This window comes from Nuphar pumila, chromosome 13, assembly GCF_984573655.1.
Source record: "Nuphar pumila chromosome 13, dmNupPumi1.hap1.1, whole genome shotgun sequence".
Classification (NCBI taxonomy): domain Eukaryota; kingdom Viridiplantae; phylum Streptophyta; class Magnoliopsida; order Nymphaeales; family Nymphaeaceae; genus Nuphar; species Nuphar pumila.
In genome coordinates, this window is record NC_143261.1 from 102,195,151 (window position 1) to 102,219,733 (window position 24,583).

Consider the following 24,583-nt stretch of genomic DNA (forward strand, 5'->3'; position numbering starts at 1 on the left):
AACGGTCAACAAAAAATTCAAGGCTTACGTTATTATCCTTTGCAAATTTTTGAACTGATAGCAAGTCCCTAGCAATACTTGGCACATGAAGAATGTCATTCATCTTAAATTTTTGATTAAAATTAGAAGAGCCAACATGTTTAATGAGCAAACCTGATCCATCATCGATTTTCATTGTTTTCGAACCTTGATATTCTTCTTGAATTGAGAGGTTGTTGAGTTCATTGGTTATGTGATGTGCCGTTCCATTGTCTGTGTGCCAATTCTCTTCGCCAACTTTAACATGCTCAACCATGTGTGGAGCGGTAAAGTAGGCTTGAGGGCTTTGAGACTTATTTGGTTTAGGATGAATCTGATAACATTGAGGGATTATATGGTTAGGCTTTTCACAGTATTGACAAATGACTCTAGGTGGTTGCTGCTTGGACCCTCCACTTCGGTCACCTCTACATCTAGATCGACCCCCACGAGAACCTCTCCTACAAAAATTTTGGTGAGTGGTGAAATTGGCCGATGGACTAACACTTTCAGAACTGCGTTCTTTCATATCCTTAATGTGAGCCTCTTGTATTAACAAGAGGCCATGAAGTTCATTCGACGAAACTGGATCAGACCTAGTTTCAATGGATGTTTTGAAAGCCATGTATTCATTTGGCAGGCTCCTAAGTATCTGCATAATCAAATCATCCTTGACAACAGGTTTTAAAGCAATGGCGAGTTGATGTGCTATAGATTTAGCACGTTGGAAGAGTTCATCTATAGATTTTGAACCTTTCTTAAGGTCCTGCGACTGAGTTTTCAGCAGAATAATTCTTGACCGAAAGTGGGCGGCATATGATTGTTTGAGTGCATTTCATACTAAGAATGATGAGTTAAATCCAATAATTTGGCTATGGACGTTCTCAGACCGATGAAATCCTCCAACTGAGTAAAAGCTGATCATATCTCAACTAGTCTACATACTCTGGACTGAGAGTAGTAGATTCTTTAATAAATTTTGGTGGAGGTTGTTTGCTGCCATCCACATATCCCATAAGATCATGAATGATCAGTACAAGTTTGAGTTGAGATTCTGATAACAAGTAATTCTCACCGGTTAACTTGACTGTAAGTAAATGATATAGATGATTTGAAAATTGAGAGATTGGGAATCTGTTGTTCATACCCGAGATCATAGTTGCTACCGATGAGGTTGAATTGGCAGAGGTGTTGGAGTCCATTTTTGACTGCAGCTTTGATACCATATAAGAAATGGATGCACATGATTTCAAACACTAAAACATAAATTAAGAAAACCAGTCTCAAGCAAGAAGACAAAATCAAATGTGGTTTGTTCAAGCGACCTACATATCCACAACCCTCTCATTCACTTCTTTCTTTTTTTCTTTTTGAGAGGATGTAATGTCATTGCTTAATTTATAGAGTTTGTACACGAGTACAATCAAACTTCTTGATTTTAAGAGTTAGTTTTCTAATTAAGTTTCTTATTTGAGCTTTCCTTATTCTTATCTCTTGCTACATTTGGTTGAGCTTTCTTATTCTTATCTCTTTTCAAATTTGGTTGATCATTGTCTTCCATAGGAGCCTTATCTTCAAGCACTATCTGTGAATCCAGATCTGGTATCTGAGTAAGACCTGAAACCATAATACTCACATGCCGTTGGGAGAAAAACAATGAAAGGGAGAGAAGTCATATATGCTTTTAACCAGGTCATACAAATAACAGCAGTCAAAACTCGAATACCAAGAATTGAAGAGTGTTTGGGGTTAATATCAATGTCAAATGTCGTCCTCAGGAAAATCTTGTGATCAGCGTTGATGTAATCCATCGACCAAACTATGCTTTTCCTCAACAGAGGGGAAGCTCATCAGTAGGTTGTGGACCCAATTTCCTGCATGAAACAATAAGCCGAATTCTTACCTGACTCTCTCTCTCTCTCTCTGTCTCTCTGATAAATTATGACCAAATCACTCTTTTAACATCAGCCATTTCTCTGTCCCATACCCGGAGAAGAATGACGATTCACGGTCAATCACTCTTATCAATCAGCAATTTGGCGCTCTACCAATTTTCAGAAAGATCAGGATTTCCTCCTCCCCTAAAGAGTGGATCACGCTTAATCAGAGTTCCTAACCAATTCCTTATTACCTTACATCATCCCCCAAGCAATTTGTTATTTTTGCTCTTTTTTCGAGACTAAAACCAGAAGACCAGCACGTCTAACACCAAGTTCATTAGTTGCTTAATAAATGCAGGGATATCATTAACAGCAAAAGACGTTCTCTAGAATTAAAGATGTCCAAGTATCCCATATACGGGATCCCTAGCTGATACTTATGCAAGCAAACGCACAATGCATTACAGCAGCGCGATCTTCTCTCGAACAAAAAAGAATGGGAATCTTGCAGTCTTATGAAGCGAGTTTTAAGAAATAGTACTCGCCAATCCGTCCTGCTATGATCTTCCAACCAATGTCTGCACCGGGATCACTATACGCCCTATCGTACATCAAAGCCATACCACCATTTCAATCTATACATGTTGACGTATGACAATTGTCATAAAATCACTCCCCAACAAACCATTGCACCAATCAATGTCCCTATCAAGCAACCTCCTGACTGTCAGCTTTGCGTTTTTATGTCTTTACACGAGGTTAGTATTAAAACAACAAATTACAAACATACAAGTTACATATTTTAGATAATAGTGGCAATAACACGAAAAACAACGGAGAAGAGTGGACCAAGGCGACAAAATTAGCCATGGAATAAGCCTAGAAAAAAACCCTTGCAGGGAGTGGGATGAACAGCTTAAACGTCCAAGACCCCATGTTTGGTTGGATGGTCGCCGGAAAACCCCAAAAAAAAGATGAGACAATTAAGCTATATTACAATCTATGAAACAAACAAGGGCCAAGGCTACCGACGAAGAAACTTGCTGAACCCACTTGAACTCCAGCTGAACACCCAATCAAGTTACTTCCATGATAGTGAGTTCAACAACAGCAGTCCCAGCAAGCCACAGCAGATGAAAACATCATTATGATATTCTGAAGCAGCCTATGAAACAAATAAGGACGGTCCCATCGATTGCAAACACCCCTTGATAGACCCACTGGCACCACCTTGCACACTAGCTGATTTGTTTGAGAGCCGACGCTTGTACCGTTTTAGTACAGAAGCAAGGTTTTCTTTGCCTTTTGGAAAGGCAACATCACCAGCAGCTGTCCCTGTTCGACCCTTGCGGGAAGCAACTGCTGTTTCCACATCCTTGATGATTTCTAGGAGCACACTCGCACTGGTGTATCTTCCACGCATGCTTCTTCCAGAGACTGATGAAAGCCCATTTGACACAGCAGAGCCAAGCCATCTGAAAGATGCAGGAATTTGAAGGCAGAAGCATGTGGAGCATGTTGGCCGGGGTTGAGAAAATGCAAGATCAAGAATTCCCTGTTTTTTAGTGAAGAAAAAAATTGCAGTCAAGCTTGCTTATCGATCAAGGTGCATTGATCTCTTTTCTTGGCCAATAAGCATGACCAATGTTGACCGCCACGAGTAGGCATGAAAGCACCATATGACAGCAGTGCTCAAGGTAACATATTTTATTTACGACGTAACTCTATTTCTAAAGCAGACAGTATCCATGTTAATGGATTTTGACCATTTTGACATATTAACGATATAAAGAATCAGGGCTGTAACTGAGTAAATGGGCCATTAGCTACAGTCAACTATTTTGGTCCATTTCCATGATTCAGCGCTGCAGAAAACACATATAAGGAAGCACCCATCCATCACCACCTTAGACCCCCATGGCAAGCAGGCCTGACATGGTGGTGGGAAACCATATATGGTATCTCAGACACCATGGCCATGACACTTACACAAGGGGTTGTACTTTTCTGTTTACAGACTGCAGCTCTAAATAAAGCCCAGAACTTTCTTCAATCACCATTCAAACAGCAATAGAAACTTTTAAAACAGGAAACTTAAATTGCCATAAATGGCTGAAAGTGCAGCGTGTACCTGAAGACGGTTGAGAACATATGTGTACTTTCCCCACAACTCCGGCCTACTTTCCACTAGGGCTAGATCCAAGATTCGGTGGATGCACCACACTCCAAAGCTGATAATGAGATCCACCCTCCATATGCACCCATCACCACAATGAGGAACACTCGGCACAAACAACTTTGCAAGCTTACCATCATCATCCCTTGACACAGAACCAAACTTCGGATCAGCAGACAAGTATAGTGACTCTCCAGCATGGATGCTGTGACTCAATTCCTGACCTTCCATCTGTTGAAGAAATCTTTCTCTTGCTGCCACTAGATCAATCAACTCCTCGTCTGAACCACCATTCTGCTGGAAGAGCCACTCTGAACCTTCCAACCTTGAGAGCTTCACAACACAGAACCTGAAAGCTTGAAGCAACTCAGCCTCAGCTTCAGCATGAGAGACTTCTGATGAACTTGACCTTGTCCAGCCATCCATGCCATTGGATGATCCACGATTACTTTGGGGTGCGCCAAATAACTGCTCAAATGGTTGCCTTGACCAAAGAGAATTGGCCTCCATACAGGAATTTGTTTGAAGAGAGAAGGCATCCCTGTGGAGCTTAGAGGGAGAAAGCTCATCAAAGGCCAGTGGAACTTTTTCAGTCCACCTTCCCTGAGAAAGGACAGACTGCCCAGGGCCAATAGTGCCCATCCTTTGAGAACTTTTCTTCAATGATGGACCCCAACGAGAGATGCCAAGCCCAGAAATATCCGGCAGACTGTGGTACTTTTTGGAATAGGCTGAAGATGAAGTGCCTTCAATGTTGGTCAAAGTAGGCTCAGCATATCGTGGATCTGTCACCAACATGTTTGACAATGTCTGATTTTGAAAATTTGAAGCACACACAGAGCCAAACCCATTTCTTGTTGATCGATAACCTACAGCATCACCATAATTTGAGGGAAAGGAACTGGGCCCAGGTCCTGGTGGCTCCAAAGGATTTGTCCCCATCCTACCAGGGTAGGAAGATAACCGATAACCATGTATAGTTGCTGGCTGATAATCCCGACTGTCAGAACAAGGTGGCAAGTGCAAACTAGAATATCGATGCTCACTTATCTCAGTTGAGCTCCTGCTTGAGCCTTGGATATATGCATCCAGTGATTGCATGGTAGAGGACCACGATGGTGACCCTTGGATGCCACAGGAGGATTCTAAAATGCTTGGCTTTCTCTGTTGCAGGAAGGATTCATAATCAGCAGAGTTAGACAGGAAACTGGACCTCCTCTCCTCCATTCCAGGAGAGTCCAGTTTTGCTAAAGGTGGTCTCAGACCCAAAATGACATCTATCATTCTTGCCTTTGCCTCTGTGGTAATTTGCCCATGAAAATCATACAGCTGGCCCCAGAACTCATCAAGAATTGAAGCTAATTGTCTTCTAGCTGCCCGACCCAATCCAGACAATCTAGACAAGCTTGCAGTTCCACCACCCCCGTCATCACTTTTCCCAGTGACACTCTTCAAAGATCCTGGCCCCTCGCTTGTCGCCAATGATGAACTTCGTGGAACTCCTGCAGACAAATTGTCAGGTACCCAAGCAACCCCATCACATCCATCCTTCTCTGGCCCCATATCTACCCCTACTTCTTTCATCCTATCAGGTGGCACCTCTAAGCCGGTTTCTTGAATGGTACTCGCATCAGGTAACCCACCTAAGGAAAGCTTAACCACAGCTGTTACAGGTACTGATTCTGCAATACCTAAAGAGGGAAGCTTATCCTTGTCAACTTCGATAGGAAGACACTCATTGGGGTCTATAATATCTTCTGTAAAAACCTCACTTTCAACAACTGAATCAGCCTGGACAATCTGAATAGCCTTTTCTAAAGAATGCTCACCTGTTCCAGGTTCCGAGTCTCCATCATCCCTGATACTCTCCAAGTTAATGTCCTCCTTATCCATAGATGACCCCAACAAGGAGCTTTGGGATTCCCAATCCAACATTTGAATATCTGGCTTTTCACTTGCAGATTTTAAAGGTGTGGCAGCCAACCAAAGCATCAAAAACAGTGATGCATAAGCAGTCACAAGTACAACAACAAACAGCAGTGTGATACTGCCACCCACATTCAGGTTACTGACCCATTCACTATCACCAAATAGCATTTCTATAACAAAGAGAATGTTTACAGCCAGCATCCCAAAGAAAGCAGACAGAGACAAGATTTCCACAGATGCAGGAATCTTGAATGAACCCATTATCGAGCTCGATGATGCTACCCGGAAAAGAGGAATCACAGAAGATGGAAGTTGTAAAGCCAGCATGACTTGAGAAAGAACAAGCAATTGATACATTCCTTCAGCTCCATAATTATATACATAATAAATAGCAGGGATCAAGGCAAGCACCTTGACCATCAAACGGTGCACCCTTACAGGTATTTCAGTGCCGAGGAGTCCATATAAAGATGCACGCACACCAACTGTACATGTCAAAGATGTAACTAGACTCGCAATTAACAGGGCCAGGAAAAACATTAAGGATGCTGTGGAACTCGTAAGCACCTGTAGAAAGGAAGAATACAAAAGGATCGTGGGAAATCTTGAAGATGTGCAAAATGTGGTACACTTGAGCAACCAATAATTGCAGCAGGAACAGACAAAATAAGATGGAGATCCAATTTCAGCCAGTAATTTGTTCAAAACTATAAATAAAAACCAGACTCGATTTGAGTTATGAATCAACAATGAACAAGCAATGACTTATTCAGTGAAAATGGGCAAATACGACAGTCGACTGAACAAAAAATATAATATTTTAGAGCTTTGTTTTAGCATCTGAGAGTACAAGTCTTGCTTGACGCCTCAAAATTTTTAGCAATTCAAGAACCAATGCTTACTGCCTCATTCTCTACACATATTTGTACAACTTGCATGTTGGAGTCACCACATCTGAAGTCGATTGCATGTGTCATGTGATGTTGAAGACTTTCAGGATTATGTTTAGCAGCTTCCAACTGTATTAAAGATTAAGGATGCAGCCATTGGTTACTCTGCCCGCCAGAACGGTTGTAGCATTAAGATGAAAAGGGACAGAAGATAAAATGACAGAAGCACAAAACCATAAAGTAATAGAACGCTTGGTGCACTCTTACTGACCATAGACACGTATTGACTGCCAATATGTTTTAACTCCATGGAGATTCTAATAGTCTTGCAGTTACCATAACCATATATGGAGTACTCAGGAATGGTCATTAAAACTTAGAAGGGAAAAGGCGAAATTCTAAACACAATATACCCAATGTCTCTTGCTGGGCCTCCTAGAATAGCACATATCTTCCAGAGGAAGTGCACATCATCATGCACCGGGGCATATCGATTCTAGTAAGAGACAGTCAATTGCTTTAGATGCTGCACTATTGTTGTAGGACACATGAGGATTGGGCTCAGTACAGATGGCACTAGCAAGTGGAACAAAACCTGGATCAAGTGGTGATCTCTGCATGCTTAAGTTGCTGAAACCAGAGGATGTTATGTCGTCAACTCCAATAGATGATGTTCACATCAATGAACTTGAGAGATCTCCCAGTGGTATCTTTTTATTATTTTTGAATCTTCTTGGACTCAAAGTACCGAAACAGGATCATTTCAATCCTCTCAACCACAAACCCCATCAGGAAGAAACATTTGTAATGATGAGGCCTTGTATGTCATGGATTCCTAGGAGCAGTAGTAGCAATAACAATTTAATGATGCACTACCCCATCACTGGATGAATCATGATTTTCATGGATTTTTTGTTCTTTTCTCTTGAATCTAACCATATGGATGTGAACTACATGCTTGGTTTTATAAGAACCAAGCTCTTGAATCATTCGATTTTGATGCATAAACGGGATTTTTTAGGCTTTAAATTCAATGGCTCATAATCTTCATAAATATTCAAGCATTTGAAATCACATTTTTCATTGAAAATACACGATCCAATGGTTGATTCCTAGCAAATTCACCATGTCAAGCACATCCACACGGTTGGATTTGCAAAAAAAGTGTTGGAAATACCCATATTTCTAGTTCTCATATTCTAGTGGCATAGCTGTACAACCCTTAGGTGTGCAACTACAGTGGAATGATGTTGGCCTTCCATTGCGCACATGATAGACGGGGCCCAGCATGCAAAAACGGCCCAAAAACTGACAAATTTTTTTGAGTTTTTGAATTAACGGCACTTTTGAAGCGCTGGTAATTACCACCAAAGGACGCGAGCATCTTTCTTAAAAAGACATTTAGAGGTGCTTCAAAAACGCCGCTAAAGGCCTATTTGCATGGTTTTAGCGGCACTTTTGAAGCGCTGGTAATTACCACCAAAGGACGCGAGCATCTTTCTTAAAAAGACATTTAGAGGCGCTTCAAAACCACCATTAAAGGCCTATTTGTGTGATTTTAGTGGGATTTCAGCATTTTTTTGCGGGAAAAAACGCTGAGTGATGGATGCTCCCGTTTGTAGATGCGCTCCTATGGATTGTGCAGCTACACCCTACTCTCTCTCTCTCTCTCTCTCTCTCTCTCTATCTATCTATCTATCTATATATATATATATATATATATATATATATATATATATATATATCTATATATATATATATATATATATGGGGGGGGGGGGAGGGGGTGGTTTAGGATTGAGTCAAGATCCATAACCATAAACACTTCAATAGCATTTATCAACCCTAAGATGAAAGAAAGTTTATAAATTTGGGAGAACAATTTCCCCCTTTTTAAAGAGCCTTTACTTGTCAAACAGGATAGGAGAAAAAAAAATCAGATGCCGATATTGGGTCAGGGCCAAGCCTACCTGATCCAACTGTACCCATGTCAACATGAGTACTGAGGGCTACAGGATGCACCCATGTTATGAGGATCCTATATCTTCTCCTAGTCCATGCAATTAGACCATTAAATTCTGAACAATCAATAAAATATGCAAAAATCTAGGTTCATCTTACTCATTCTATGTCAATTGGCCATTACTAAAGAGTCAAGATGTGACCAATTATAAATAATTTGATCATCATATGAACCATAGCAGTCATTCTAACTATGGAAAAATCCTCAACCAAACAGTATTAACATTATAAAGTTGATGACATACGAGGATATGCTACCATTTCTTGTGCTTATTACAATGGCCACAAGTCCAAAGCATGTTCGATAAATGCTAATGGTACTCCATGAACCATTATATGTAGAATACAGAAAGATAGCCTACTTCTCTTAAGAAAACAAGACCATTCCAATTCAATTGGTTAAGATGAACAGCTAACATGTCATCCAGCAGACTGACCACATATTTCAGTGAAAAAAAGGAAGATATGCTGCATAACATCTAACTGATCATTAAAAAGCAAGCTGATAATCCATGGCAACAATAGAAGATAACAACTAGGTTGGAAAGAAAATGCCTCCATTACAAATTTTAAGAACATGGAAAAGTTTGAACATAACATGTACTAATCACTGAAATTCATCTAGATAGAGATGCAAAAAGTTATAAAGTCATACAAATAAAAAATATCAAAGAGGACACACATTCAGAGGTATCACATACAGCACACAATATATGCCATAGACAATCAAGAAAATTAATCAGCCAGATAATCTTCAAAAGATAGGAACCTGATCCAATAGAAGAAGTGCATCCTGAAACGTAAGCACTGCAAGTCCTGCACCATAGAAGGTGGATACTGCTAAACTCATAATGGCATAATTTACCAGAAAAATGGCACTGAAAACAAATGTGATGGCAAAAAAGTGGTCATGGCACAATGTTCCAGTAGAGACATTTGATGACATCTGTTGCCTCTGCATGAAACATAAGTTCACTGGAATTAGAGAACAGCAACATTAAACCTGTCTAGAAGTCAAACAAAACACACAACCAAACACTATAATCTTATAAAACACGACAGAAAAAGGGTACAGAAAGACATGCATATAGATGAACAGGATGTTTGCATTATGTTACAAAATGAAGCCCATAAACAAATGTAAATTTTACATCATGGTATTTCCCTTGGTAGTTAATTACGACCATATACAATAGCACACATATTGGGGTTTCATATGACCAAGTTATTCTCTCAAAAGCCTGGGGACTTATTTGCATTACTTAAATAACCTGCTCTGAACCCACCAATTTCTGGAAGATTTTTGTGTGGCCTGGCAGAGACTTTTCTTAAGAACATTATTATTCATCATATTATCTCATGTTATGGGTTGGTAACCATGAGAGAATTCAAAACTTTATATACTAAAATATAATGTATATACAACATAATCACACATCAAATATAATGTATACCAAAGCAAGACATGGTGTAGTAAGTAGTAAGCTATGTCGCGCGGGTGCGGGTGCGACACGGGTGCGGCGCAATTTCAAAATTTTTGGACACGGGGACTCGGCTATATATATATATAATAAGACTCGGTCAAAGTTGTGCCCATTAGGGGACAGGTGATGAGTTGTGAAGCCTGATTCAGGGTTTTTTTTCCTTACAAGATTTTTTTTTAAATTCTGTAGCCCAGATTTTTTTTTTAAATCCAAAAAATGGACCAAAATGACCCTGAGTGCATTGACCACACCGAGGGTCGGGTTGACCGAGTCCGAGCCGCACCCGTGTCGGTGTGTGTCGACGTGGGTGCGGCGACCTTGGAGTCGAGTCTGTAATACCCATAATTTTTAGGCATTTATTTAAACATAATATAATATATATTTCATAGCAGAGGGATTTGGGCCGGGGATCCAAATTTCAGATCCAGGACCCATAAAGGGGTTTTTCGAATAAATTCACCTCGTAAATTTGATATGTATGTATAAGTACAATAATTTTTAATTAATTAAATAATTCGGAGAACAATTATTTAATAGGGGTGCGTAGATGGGTATGGGATCCACATACCGGATCCATATACCTATATATATATATATTAATATATATATATATATATATGAGTATAATCATAAATAAATAAAATTATTTTTTTGGGAATAATAATTAGTATAAAAACTAAGTATTTAAGGTTGGATCCGTGATTGGACCCAAATGGATCCAACATGTGGATCTAAGATCTATAAAGTGGTCTTTATATCCACATCTATAATAAAACTAATAATAATAATAATAAGAAATAAATAAAAAATTTAATTTTTAATTTATCCAAGGATCCACAGTTGGATCCATTCGGATCCAACTTGTGGAGATGCAAGAAACAACAGCCTCAGTATAAAGCTTTTAATAATTTAAGAGTTTGACCTTTTTCAAGAGTAATTCTCGGTGGAGGGTCCATATATACTTTTTCATTTAGTTGACCATTAAGAAAGGCATTTTTGACATCTAATTGAAATATAGGTCATTTCTTAAATGATGTTACAACAATTAGGGTTCAAACACTAGTCATTCGAGCAGCAGGAACAAAGGTCTCTTTATAGTCAATGACGTATTCTTGTGAGTATCCCTTAGCCACTAATCTTGCTTTATATCGTTCTAAAGAACCATCACTTTTTGTCTTAACTTTGTAAACTCAACGACATCCAATAGCTTTTTTATTTGGAGAAAGTTGAACTAATTCCCAAGTTTTAGCCTTCTTTAAGGCATCTAGTTCTACCCTCATTGCTTCAATCCAATGTGATATATTTTTTGCTTGATTATAATGAGAAGGCTCATAATATGAATGTAAGGCTATTAGACAAGCTCTATAATTTGGTGAGAGATTCATATGAAACAAACCTATTAGATGGAATTGATTCTCTAGAAGAGCGCCTAAGGAAAGTTTCTTCTAGAGGTTCATTAAGACGCAAGAATTTTTTCTAAAGCACTAATAGGTTTCTCTTGCTCACGCCGGGTGTAAACATGTAGATTGTCACCATTAGTTGGTGATATTTCAATATTATGTGTGTTTTCTAATATTTTTGAATGACTTAAAGATTTAGCATTTGTATCTTCTAAAAGATCATTTAAAAACATATATTCAATTTTGTTTGGTTTGTCTAATATTTCAAATCCGTTCTCATCTTCTAAAAATGTCATTTCTTTTGAGACATATAACTTATTGTTTTTATAATCAAAACATCTATAGCACTTTTGATTTTCACCATATCCCAAGAATACACATTCAATTGCCTTTGGTGATAATTTATCTCTTTTATGTAAAAGAACAAAGCATTTACATCCACAAATACAAAGACGATTGAAATCGGGTGAGATTTTAAAAAGCTTTTCATAAGGAGAGATATTATTTAATTTTGAGGACGACATTTGATTGATTAAGTGGAGGTTAACACGGCTTCGGCCCAAAAAAGTTTAGGAATATTTTTAGAAATAAATAATGATCTAGTGGTTTCTAAGATATGCCTATGTTTTCTTTCCGCTAGACTCTTTTGTTGTAGAGTTCTTGAACATGATCTTTGATGACAAATGCCATGTTGTTTTAAATATGTTTGAAATTCATTTGATAGGTATTCTCCTCCGGAGTCGGATCTAAGAATGGATATATGATTTTGAAATTGATTTTGAATTTTTGCACAAAATTCTTTAAAAAAGTAAAGGCTTCCGATTTAAGGTTAAGAAAATAAATCCATACATATCTAGTATAATCATCAATAAAGGTCACATAATATGAATAACCACCTTTAGATAGAACCGAAGATAGTCCCCACACATCGGAATGCACCAATTCAAAATGTCTAGTTGAAATAAAGTTTTTTATAAGAAATGAAATAGACTTCATTTTTTCAAAAAAACAATCTTTGCAAATGATATCTTTTTCTTTACAAAATTTGTTTCTATTGGATATCTAAGTCTTTTATGCCAAGTTTCAATACTTTTATCGTGGACATAAGTACAAAAAGATTTTGTAGGGAGTGTCGAGTGATTCATGTAGTAAAGATCTCTCTTTCTATGACCTTACCCAATCTGCTTCTCAGACTGAAGATCCTGCACAAAGCACCCTTGAGATGAGAAAGATATTTCACATCCATGGCCGACAATTTGGGAAACGAAAAAAAGACTGAGATTTAGTTTATGAACTATTCTTACTTTTGGAACAAAAAAGTTTTGAAAATTTTTAGGATCTAGAGTTCCAATGCCATTTATTTTGAGAAAAGTTTCATCGATCGTAGAGACACAAGATGTTTTTGAATTGGTGCATACGTTGGTTAAAGCATTTTTATGGGGAGTCATCCGAAAAGAAGCTCCGGAATCTAAAATCCAAGAATACGTACCGGGAGGTGATGAAGAGGCAATGGCGGCACCGGAGGTGGAGGAAGTAGCCTTTAAAATTTGTTGGAGCCATGGATATTTGACCAAGAGTGTCTTTGAGATCCCCGTTTTTGCCTTCATCTTCTTTAGTGGAGGATTCCTCAACGGAAGCCACCTTAGGCTTAAAAGTTTCATTTAATTTTGGGCATGCGGGTTTGATATGTCCCGGCTCATAACAATGATGACATATGATCATCTTCCTTCTACCATTCCCTTATTTTTAAAAATAAGGTGGCTTGTATGTTTTAACATGATTGTCAGGTTTAGATATGGCAAGAACATCATCCATGCTTTTACTCATGCCATGTCGAGTCTCTTCTTGAGTAATTTCGGCAATGACATCCTCTAATGGAGGAAAAATGAATCTATGAAGGAGTGAGGATCTCACTTGTTCAAATTGAAACAATCTATCTTGTTTCATTTGTTTTTGTCTAAGCTCAATATCCTCCATAGCCACCCATTTAGGCTCTAAAAGAGTCAATTTATCCCACAAAGGGTTTAGAGCACTATAGTAATCTTGGATGCTCATATCCCCTTGTTTTATAGTTCTAACTTTCTCTTATAAGAAAAGATCTTTTTGGGTATACATACCCTTCATGAAAAACCAATCTTCATTGGCTTGGCAAAATTTTGCAATATTTACACATACCTTAAGTTTAACATTATTCATAAACCATGCTAGGATTTTTGCATGGTTGTTTTCCCAATCTTCCACTTGACGTTGATGGTCTTCTATTGCTTTGAGGCGAGCATCTCCCTCAAGAGCTTTTTCTTGACCTTCTTCCATCTTTGTGAGCTTAAGTTGAGGTTCTGGAACGATCACCATTGCATAACCCCAAAGTTTCTTTCCTTTGGGGTTATTTTTCATTGTGGATGCCCACATCATGTAATTTTTTTCATTGAGCTTGAATGATAGGTCGATCTTGGTCCACATTGCTTCAATAAGAGAATATGTAAAAGTGGAGAGAGAGAGACAAGATTTCACCTTAAAAGAATTGATTGGCTTTGATACCATGTAATGAGATATGCGAAAATATAAAGAGTGCTATAAGCACTTGCAATGTCCTACAATGGCCAACCAAAAGAGACAATAGCCAAGTCCACTAAGGGACAACACGAGTTGATCCACTAAGGTATTGAGCAGCGGTGTAGTATCAGATCCCAAGGAGAGTAAGTCCTTTTTTCTCATTGAAGAAAGTTGTTTTCAAAGATTCTATATAAATTTCTAGACGAAACCGAGATAGTTAACTTTCAGAAAACTCTAACGATAGAGGGGGGTATCTATGCTTCATTCTTCTGAGAGTGGGAGAAGAGATAAAACTGATTATTGATCCAAATCGGAGTTTGAAACTCATGTAATTAACTTAACCTCTTCAGGTTATTTGATTCTAGACCCAACCTGATTTGATCAGCCTGATCAATCAGGCCGAGCCTAATCGGCTCGTCTCATTCGTCCAGCGTTTCAGATTTGCTAACTAGCAGAGCCCAGGTCTGTCGACTTCTTTTTAAAACCCTGGTAGTAGGCTAACTATCCGAGCAGCCTGGTCTGTCAGTGTAGGTCCACAGATCTGCAGCCAGCCGATCCAGGTCTGGCCAGTTTCAGGCCCCGATCTGCAGAAAATTGATTTTGTAAAAAAAAAAAAGGCAGATCTGGATCATTTGACGTGCTGAATCAGGCAGGTCCTCCCTATCAGTGTTTTAAAACTCGCCGAGTCAACTCGTTGACTCGGCTGACTCGGCTCGGCCCTCCAGCGAGTCAACCCGGCAAGGCAAACTCGGGCTTGACTCGGCCTGACTCGGCTTGACTCGGCTTGACTCGGCCTGACTCGGGCGAGTTCTGGGATGTTTGAAATTTGTTTTTTGAGTTTAAAATGGTAATGATATATTTACATATATGCAGTCTATTGTTTACTGTCTGTACAATCTAGTTGAAAAATCATAGATGCAAGTTGTATCTAAGCAATCTAACCTCATATATGTGTTCAACTTCAACATGGTTTATTTGCTAGGAATCACACCTTTATCATATTTTTTATGTAAAAATATGTTTTTTTGAGTCATGAAATTTTGGCATATTGTAGGCCATTGATTTGTGAAGCCCTTGAGAAACTTGCTTACATGTTGACAAACTATTTGAAATAAAAAATTGTGTTCTAATAGATTGTATGTACAATTGACTGTGTAAAAACATACATTGAAAAACTTACTCTATTGGCAAAACCAGGAGATTTTTGTATGCATTTGCTTTTGTCAAATAAAAAATGGTCTATTTTGCAGTTTCAGACCTTGTTTACCTCAAAATTGGGATTGATATGAAAAATCAGATAAACTGTTGAAATGGAGAACCAGGTCTTGAGTAAGGCTAAAAGAGTCTAGTACTTTCTGCAAGCTGATGAAATGGTTTGGCAGTCGGGACTTAAACTAGCAAAATTAATGAATTTTTGCTTGTCGTGACCAACTGTTCTACATCTAATAAACTTTTAATCTTTAAACTCCCAGATTTCTGTGGCACATGACAAATTGACTGTCAAAGTGCTTGTATAGATATCAAATTCAATTATTCAAGCAAACCTCTATAGCTCTTTGCAGTTGTTTTTATATTCTTACAGACATTTGGAGACTATGTTTACTCAAAAACATGGTTTCAGACAAATTATATATTGTTTTTCTTTTAAAATCAAAAGTTAACAAAACCCGGTCCGAGTCACCGAGTTGACCCGCCGAGTCACGAGTCAATAAAGAACGAGTCGAGTTCCGAGTCACGGGTTTTAAAACCTTGCTCCCTATTCACCAATCAAATCTAATGATCTGATTGCTGGCTAATCAAACCAGCCGACCCGAACACGACTGATCAGACCTGTTGGTCGAACCAGTCTCATTGGTTCAGCCTAGTTTTGTTCGTCCTATCCGATCTGCTTGCATTGAAATGCCAGATTGAGATCTGATTAGAACCTAGCAGAGTATGGCTCAGTTGAGTCTGCGTGTTTCCCTTTATTAGTATAGCAATAGATCTTAGAATAGTGAATTGTATTTTTAGATTTTTGTTTTTATTGATAGATTTAGATACAATTAAAAAAAATTTATTCTTAGATTTTCTTTATTTCTCGCAACTAACGTTAGCTAGATTAGAGAATCTAGTTGGTTCGTGTGTTTTGTGGTTTTGTGCTTTGCAAGTGGGTTCATGCTTGTTGACTAGAACGCGATAACGAGGAAAGTGCCCGTGCAACAAAGGAAGCTAGAACGCGAGCAAAAAGAATCCCTGCAGATTTTTACTTTTCTTTATTTTTCATTTTTTTTGGGGCCACAGGCCATTTTAATTTATTGAGGATTGTAATGATTTTTATTTCGGCTCGAACCTCTGTAATAGGGTAGCATGTTTATTTACATATCATTTAAGACAATAAAGCTCGTTCTTGTGTGGAGTACAACAGTTATAAACTCGTTCCCTAAGTTTGACCCGGACTTCACTACTAGTGTGAACCGGTTAATTTAAGATTTGATGCACGGTTTGCACTGATAATTTTTAATGAAAAATCCTTTTTAAAAAATACCTTTAAGAAAAGTTGCATCAGTTATTGTCATAATTTGGCACATTAAACAATAGGAAAAATGTTTCTAATTGTGTTAAATGATTTATAAGCACCATCTCTATTTATTATTTAGAAACATCAATCGAAATACTCCCAAATAAGGCATTAATAAGGGTGAAACATTCTTATCATTTCCAATTTGTTTTTTAATTTTTGTAAAAATCTCTTAAATTTGTTATTATTTTGAATCCTTTTTTATTTGCTAAGCTTTTAATGAGATTTTCTTGAGAGAAAAAGTTATCAATTGGGATATCCCTTTGCCAAAAATATCCTCAGAATGAGTTCTGTGACCATGGTGCACAACATGTGCAATATTAGACCTTAATAAGGACATGCAAAACATGCTTTAGGTCTCCCTTTTATGCAACATGGAAGATTTTGCATCTACATGAAAACATAAATGTCACATTAAGCACTCTAAGTGTACAAACGATTTTCTTTCCTTATGCTTTATTTGCCATAAAAAAACAGAGGAACTTGGAGAGTCAGTAAGATAAGAAACAAACCAATTCCTGAATCCACTACCTTTTCTGTTCACCCATACACTGTGAAGTGTTTCATGAATCAATCATAGGATGAAAGCAAAAATAACCATCATTTCATTATTGGTCTGAAGCTCAAAAATCAAATTCAAGTTTTTAATTTTTTGAATTTCTTTTTACATTTAAAAGTGATGCGAGAGAGGTATAAGGGGTTATCTAATTTGTATATAGATCAAATAGTGTCATTTCACATTTACGTGGTGAGCTTACCAATGTCTCCTTCACTGTTACTATTCTTGATGTTATCATGTTCATTAGCAATCATGTAGCATGCCCTACCATGACCAGAAACTCAATGAATGAAATTAAATTTTTTCATTAAAGTAGCACACCTCACAGAAAAGCAGAAATAAATGATGCCAAAAAGGTTACTCTGAAAACATATACAACTCTAGCAAAGGAAAACCTCTCTCTCCCTTTCTATTGTTTTTTTCTTTCTGAATCTGGACTTGATCAGTTGCTAATTGCCATTAAATTAAGAGATGTCAAAGTAAAAAAGAAGCAAACAGAAAGTAATTGAAGCAAAATAGGAAGCCTTGAGCATACCTGGATAAGAGATGAATGAACGTAGAAATTGTTAGGCAAGACACTAGAACCAAGAACAGCCATGACTGTATACAAACTTTCTCCCCTCACTCTTGGTAGAATTCCATTCGTAACAAATAGAACCTCCGGTTGATTAACAAGAATTACAAGCACATAATAAATCAGAATAGAACCTGCAATGCACACAGATAATGCCTCCGATCTTCGTTTTCCCTAGATGAAGAAACACCGATATTCATGACACTGTAAGAACATGAAAACACCATGAAAAAGAATATGAAAAACGTCTGTAGAACCATACCAGAGATTGAGTATCAAGGATGAGTAGAATAAGTGCAGCATCAATCACTGTAAGAAAGACACAAGTTAACAGATCCAACCCCAGTAGGAGGTTGAGCCCTTGAGCAACGCCCAGAATCTGACAATAAAATATTGCAAACATAAGATAAAAGTAATGCTAAATTCTAATTTTTTATAAATGTGATGCATCTTGAACTATATGAAAGACAATGAAAGAAAGAGAAACAAAAGAAAAAGAGTACCATGGTCATATCTGATATAATTGCCGATAACTCTATCTGAATTCCCAACAATATGCATATCGGTGTGTCATACTCCTCACGACAGATCTGCTTCAACCAATCGACCAACAAAGGAACACAGAAAATTACTATCAGAATACATGCGGAAATATACTAAAAGACTGCCTTATATTCCAACCATCAAAAGCATCAAGCAAAATCAGGCAACGTTAAGGGTAACTTGGTCCCACCATGAGAACAGGGATTAGTTACCAGCTTCACAAAGATTGGTCCTAAATTCATGATTGCCATGTTATATGGCTTAAGAGGCACACGGCTTTTACAATTTTTACCAATTATATTTTCCTTTGTTTATTTTTCTTTCATTTTCTCCAGCTCTTTATTATGTTTTCTTTCCCTCAAAGAAAAAAGAGAGAAGCAAGTATATGAGAAAGACAACATAAAGGGTAATGACATAATCGCATGAAATTCAAACTATTCATATTTTGAAATTCTCAACAGGTTCTTGGATATACATAATCAGAAACTAAAGTATTGGCAACAACAATGACCATGTTTATGTTTCAAACATTTATTTTTGTGATTATTATTTCAAATAAATTTCCAACTTTTTTCTAAATTTTTATTTTTTTACAAAGTTTTTATGATCTTATGGCTACGTCGCACAGAGTCACAGACACTTCACTTTGCATGCGTATCCTGTATCAACATGACACGCCACTCGGATACGATACGCCACTTAATCAATATAGTCAAACCAGTTTCACGCACAGTCAACATTGTGTCATTAACTTTATCTATTTTCTTTTATGACCCTATTTACTTATTTCATATTCACATGGATACGGATGCGGGAGCAAGACACAATGCGGGTACACTTAATACAATACAATAATTTCCAAAAATTAAGGCACGGGGGCACGAAAGTACACACACATAGATGTATGTACGTGTGTGGTGTTTTCTTCTGTTTTAAACTTTAGATTTATGCTTACAAAGGGCTTCATGACAATCATATTCTCAACTCTCACATATGTCAACAGTTGGGATGTGAAGAGGAATATGACAAGTGCCTTGTAAAAGAATAATGTCAAAAGAAAAACCAAAATTTTAGTTTTTCAAATGTGAAAAATCGAAGAGACCCTCATTTATAGAAAGATTTATATTTGAAGAAAATCCATCATCACATGGTCCAAATCAGAGTTACATTACAGGTGCAACATAAACAGCAGTTACACAGAATAGGACAGTAAAAGAAAAACGAAGAGATATACCTGTGCGAGATTCTTCCCAGTGACAACACCAATGCGAGCTGCAAGGGACTGACAAAGAATTGAAGTGCAATTGAAGATAAGGACAAGCAACACAAAATCAAATCCAAAATGAGCACCACCTTCAATCAAAGCAGCCCATTTTCCAGGGTCTATATACCCCACAGATATCAGAAACAAAGGTCCAAGAGATGGACCCAAGCGTGACAAAACACCAGGCTTATGCACTGTATTGGATGTTTCTGACTCCATCGTGCTCTGGAACATCTGTCCAAAATAGTACCAGCTTTTTTAATGCAGGAATCAGCAGGTGATCCAACTAAGTACACTGTCTGCAGCAGGTTAGCATAAAAGTCACATCATTCCAGAAATTGTACTGTACAAAATACAGTTTGGCTTCCTCAGATCCAAAAGGAGATAGAGTAAACTGAATGAAGCCCGTGAGATAATTACAGGATGGTGGATTCCTCAAATTCTTTTAACTAGAAACAACCTGTATCAATTGCAGCCAAAACTATTCCCTTGCCAGAGAAGACAAGATCCCTTTACCATCAGAGACCATAACCCAACAATCAACCATAAAACAGAAAACTGATTGTGCTCTTTCAGATCAATGCTGCATAATGCAATATATGCTCTCAAGCAATCATAATTGACACCCATACAACTTCCCATGGAAGTACAAGAGCTTGTACGATAGCATCCTCGCTGACCTCATGCCCCTTTAGATGGCAATTGGTAACTTCACTTTCGAGGTTCTAGAATAAAGCTAGGATTATGTCATGCTGTGGAACAAAAGATCAAAACGAGCACTTTTCAGGATATCAATTCTTCCTTATTGTTCTCCTGAGCACACTCCAACAGGTTCTAGACCAATTCTTCCTTGCTGATATCCTAAATGCACCAAAAGGTTTATGTTAGAAGCCACACTTCTTTACCTATGCAATTACTTACCACATCAAGCCACTCACACTTTTAAGAAACCATGGATGAATTTAAGACCATGCATGGAAAAAAATGACTTATTACGTAAATCCACCTACACTCTTAAGAAACCATGGATGAATCTGAGACCACGCACGAAAGAAACGTGCACATACAGGGAAAGACACATATAAGAAACACAATAGTACAGGTTGTATCATATGAACAGACCCTAAACTGTCGTTTCTATTAAAAGAAGATCCACGGCAAAGTTTTTATTCCTGCAAAAGCAACCACCATATCTCGTTCAACTTGCCTCAAAAATTGGGAATTAATGGTCATAGAATCAATCAAACCCGACTAAAGGTGGAGCACATAGAATTAGATGCCCTCACAACAACATAAAGAGTAAAATCTCCAAGAAAACCGTTCGGTGTTTACCATACCAAGGATAACTTTTCGACTTCCACACTGACTCCAACAACGGAATACAGTCTAGCCCCTTAAACTAAAAACGGTGAACCCAAGTACTGGATTTCAAGCAACACCCTGTTGTCCCCATCACAGTTTATGTAATCGGATCCCACCAGATGCTAAAAAAACCACGTTAAATCATAGTAATGGACAGAAAGAAAATGCAAGCAGAACCATGCACCCAAACCAAAACACATGATCACCAACTCAAGAAAACCCCAAATTTTCATAGATAACATCAAAGCTCGTCTCACACATAACACACTACACACAAAAAACTTGAAACCAACCACTTTTTTAAGCTCAGTTTCCCGGTCATAATCCCACCAAAATGCAAGTATCCGCAATGAAACACAAGAAGAAAGATAAAAATAAAATCTAATAAAAAAGAAAAACAACATTGTACCCTAATTCCCTAAACCCTAAAATGGAACCCCAGGGATTAACAAGAAAAACAGATCAAGAACAATCCTTAAAAAATAAAAGGACAGCAGATCTATATATATTTTCAAAAAAGCACAAGAATAATCGCCATCGTCATTATCATCATCAATATATATATATATATATATATATATATATATATATATATATATATATATATTTTCAACAACGATCAATTTTACCACAAAAAAGGAAACAAAGAACGAGAGAGAGAGAGAGAGAGAGGAGATGAAGGGAAGAAAAGGAGCGAACCCAGAAGGACGGCGAGTCGAGAGTCGTCCGATCGATGCCCAAAATCGACGCGAGAGAAAGCAAGCAGTTGGCCGTGTCGGTTCCAAGACGAGCGAGAAAGAGAAACATCATCACAAGAAGGGAGGGGGGGGGGGGACGGGAGAGATGACAAAGGCAAAAAAACGCTCTCGAAAAAGAAAAGTGTGAGAAAAAAAAAAGGTGTCGAAGCAAAGAGCACGCATATCTTCGTACGGTTTCCCCACCTTATTGTCAAATTACAAATTTTCCCAATTCCGCCTCCATCAATAATTAATACTCAGTTAAACTGACGCAATAATATAAAATAAGCAAATGGCCCTCCTCGCCTTTCCTTTTTCTACTGTTTTTCCGTATAAAGAGAAGGTTTCCCACGTGGACGTGCCGCATGGAAGCTATGGTGAGGTAGCTCTACAGGGAGTCAAACTGAACTTATCAGGTTCAGGCGCAGGGGAAAGGAAGGGTTATTTTCGGGATCTCCGTACGACGAGCAATGACGGACGGTTCACGTCATTGGGTCGTTGGAAGAACGTGAGGGCAGTGCTCATGCAAACACATTGCTTTCCCGTGCGTGATGACAGTGGCCTCCAGTCCAGTACACAATTACCTTAGCGGTTTCGCTATTGACGATTATGCCCCTCCGTTTCCACCCTTATGACTAACCTGCTCTCTTTCCGTTCTCGATGAACATGGTTGTTTGACTGCCACGTAGCATGTTGGAACTGGGGGAGTCATGACGAAGAGGGGACGAGAAAGGGCTTTGACTTGTCTTCCAGAACAACTTGCGGCTTCAGAGGGTTGGGAGACGTAGATGGCTTAGGGCTTGAAAATGAAAAGAGCAACTTGTGGCTTGTCATGTACCAGGGTTTATATATATATATATATATATATATATATATATATATATATATATATATATATATATATATATATATATATATATATATATATATATATATATATATATAACTAGAATATGAGAACTGAAATGTGAGAACTAGAAATGTTACTTTTTTTGCAAATCCAACTATGTGGATGTGCTTGGCATGGTGAATTTGATAAGAATCAACCCATTGAATCATGTATTTTTATGAAAAATGTTATTTTTGAATGCTTGAATATTTATGAAGATTATAAGCTGTTGATTTTAAAACCTTAAAAAAATAACCCTTATTCATCAAAATAGGATGATTCAAGTTGCAGTTCTTATAAATCCAAACCTGTAGATCACATCAGTATGGTTAGATTCAAGAGAAAAAAACCAAAAATTCATAAAAATAGCAGTTCACACATTAGTTCTCATATTTTCAATTCTCATATTCTAGTGATTTTAGTCACAAAATGCGTGAGGCACCTACCCATATATATATATATATATATATATATATATATAAGCACAACTGATGAAACTGAGCAACCACACCCTTAAAACCAATGATAAATTTAATAATATATAGTTAGTTTTGGGGTTTAAAAAATCAATGTCTTTCATATTCAAGTTACCTAAATACATCTTTGGGTTCTAATCAATTATCTTCACAACTGTCCTAACCACTTTAGAAAATTACAGTTATAGGTGTTTTCCACTTAATGTGAGCATATGCATGTGTTTTTTTATAGGCATATGCATGTAATTGCTTATTTACAAAAAACATGTTTTAGATTGAATGTTAAAAGAAAAACTTGATTTTTCTTATAATTTTTTAATGCAATTATGTCAGCTATTGATTATTTGAACTCCCTAAAAACCCATCTGACAATTAAGTCTGCATAATAATAATAATAAAATGAGTTTTTATGCACTCAATAGTGCGTAAACACGAGTTAACAAGTAGAATACATCATATATTATGGTTTTTAATTTTACAATTGAATTTTAGCCACTAAATTGAATCCAATCCAACCTTGTAGATGTAGCACGTAGAGCTGTCTTAAAGAAACACTCGAACTCTAGCATGTCTCATGGACTTTAAGGCTCTGTTTGGGAGCCTAACATCGGAGTGGAAGTGTGGATTCCATAGCATGATCAGATTTTTTTTGTTTGAGAGCATGGAAAAGTGGTACTTGAGAGTGTCTTTTTTTTTTTTGAAAGGCAAGCTGAGGTTAGACCGACCCCTGCCGGATATACAACTATATCATTGGGTTTTGAACCTGCAACGTCCCAACGCAAGGTGACGTGCAATAGCTGCTCCTACCACACAAGCGGAGCCCCCGTTGGTTGGTACTTGAGGGTGTTGGCATAGGAAACAAGGTTGTTAAATGCGATGAGGCGAAGCGAGGCGTTGAGCCTGCACTTCGCCTCTGAGGCGTACGCCTCTCACAACTGGTACGGAAGCGAAGCGGTGGGAGGGGAGGCAGTAGGAGAAGGACCACGCGCCCAGCTGGTACGGAAGCGAGGGGGGCCGCGTCTGAAACCAGCTATGCCGGTCGTCCGGTGGTCGGAGAAGACTGAGCAGCCAACGGCGAAGTTCGCCACCGGGGGCTTCCCCGGCAGCGACAACGTATCGGAGAGGAGGAGGCCGCCGCCAGTGATGCCGGAGCTGGACAAGAGGATGTACGGGGGACAGGGAGCGGCGGAGGAGCAGTTGGGGTTAACACAACCGATGAATCAGGCGGAGGAGGAAGACTTGGGGATGAAGGAGGGGATTCCGGAGGTTG

At 38.1% G+C, this 24,583-nt stretch overlaps 1 protein-coding gene across 1 annotated transcript; it reads right to left on the reverse strand.

The window, feature by feature from the left end:
* Positions 1-2,636: 2,636 nt before the first annotated feature.
* LOC149819531 (ethylene-insensitive protein 2.2-like) lies at positions 2,637-22,114 on the reverse strand. The gene is made up of 8 exons (XM_089985383.1): positions 21,911-22,114; positions 19,820-20,710; positions 18,546-18,632; positions 18,305-18,421; positions 18,004-18,216; positions 9,685-9,870; positions 4,030-6,570; positions 2,637-3,453 (listed from the first exon to the last, which is right to left on the reverse strand). Exons 2-8 carry the CDS (start codon positions 20,081-20,083, stop codon positions 3,064-3,066), a joined length of 3,798 nt encoding a protein of 1,265 aa, XP_089841509.1. The 5' UTR covers positions 20,084-20,710; positions 21,911-22,114; the 3' UTR covers positions 2,637-3,063.
* Between the last annotated feature and the right edge of the window lie 2,469 nt (positions 22,115-24,583).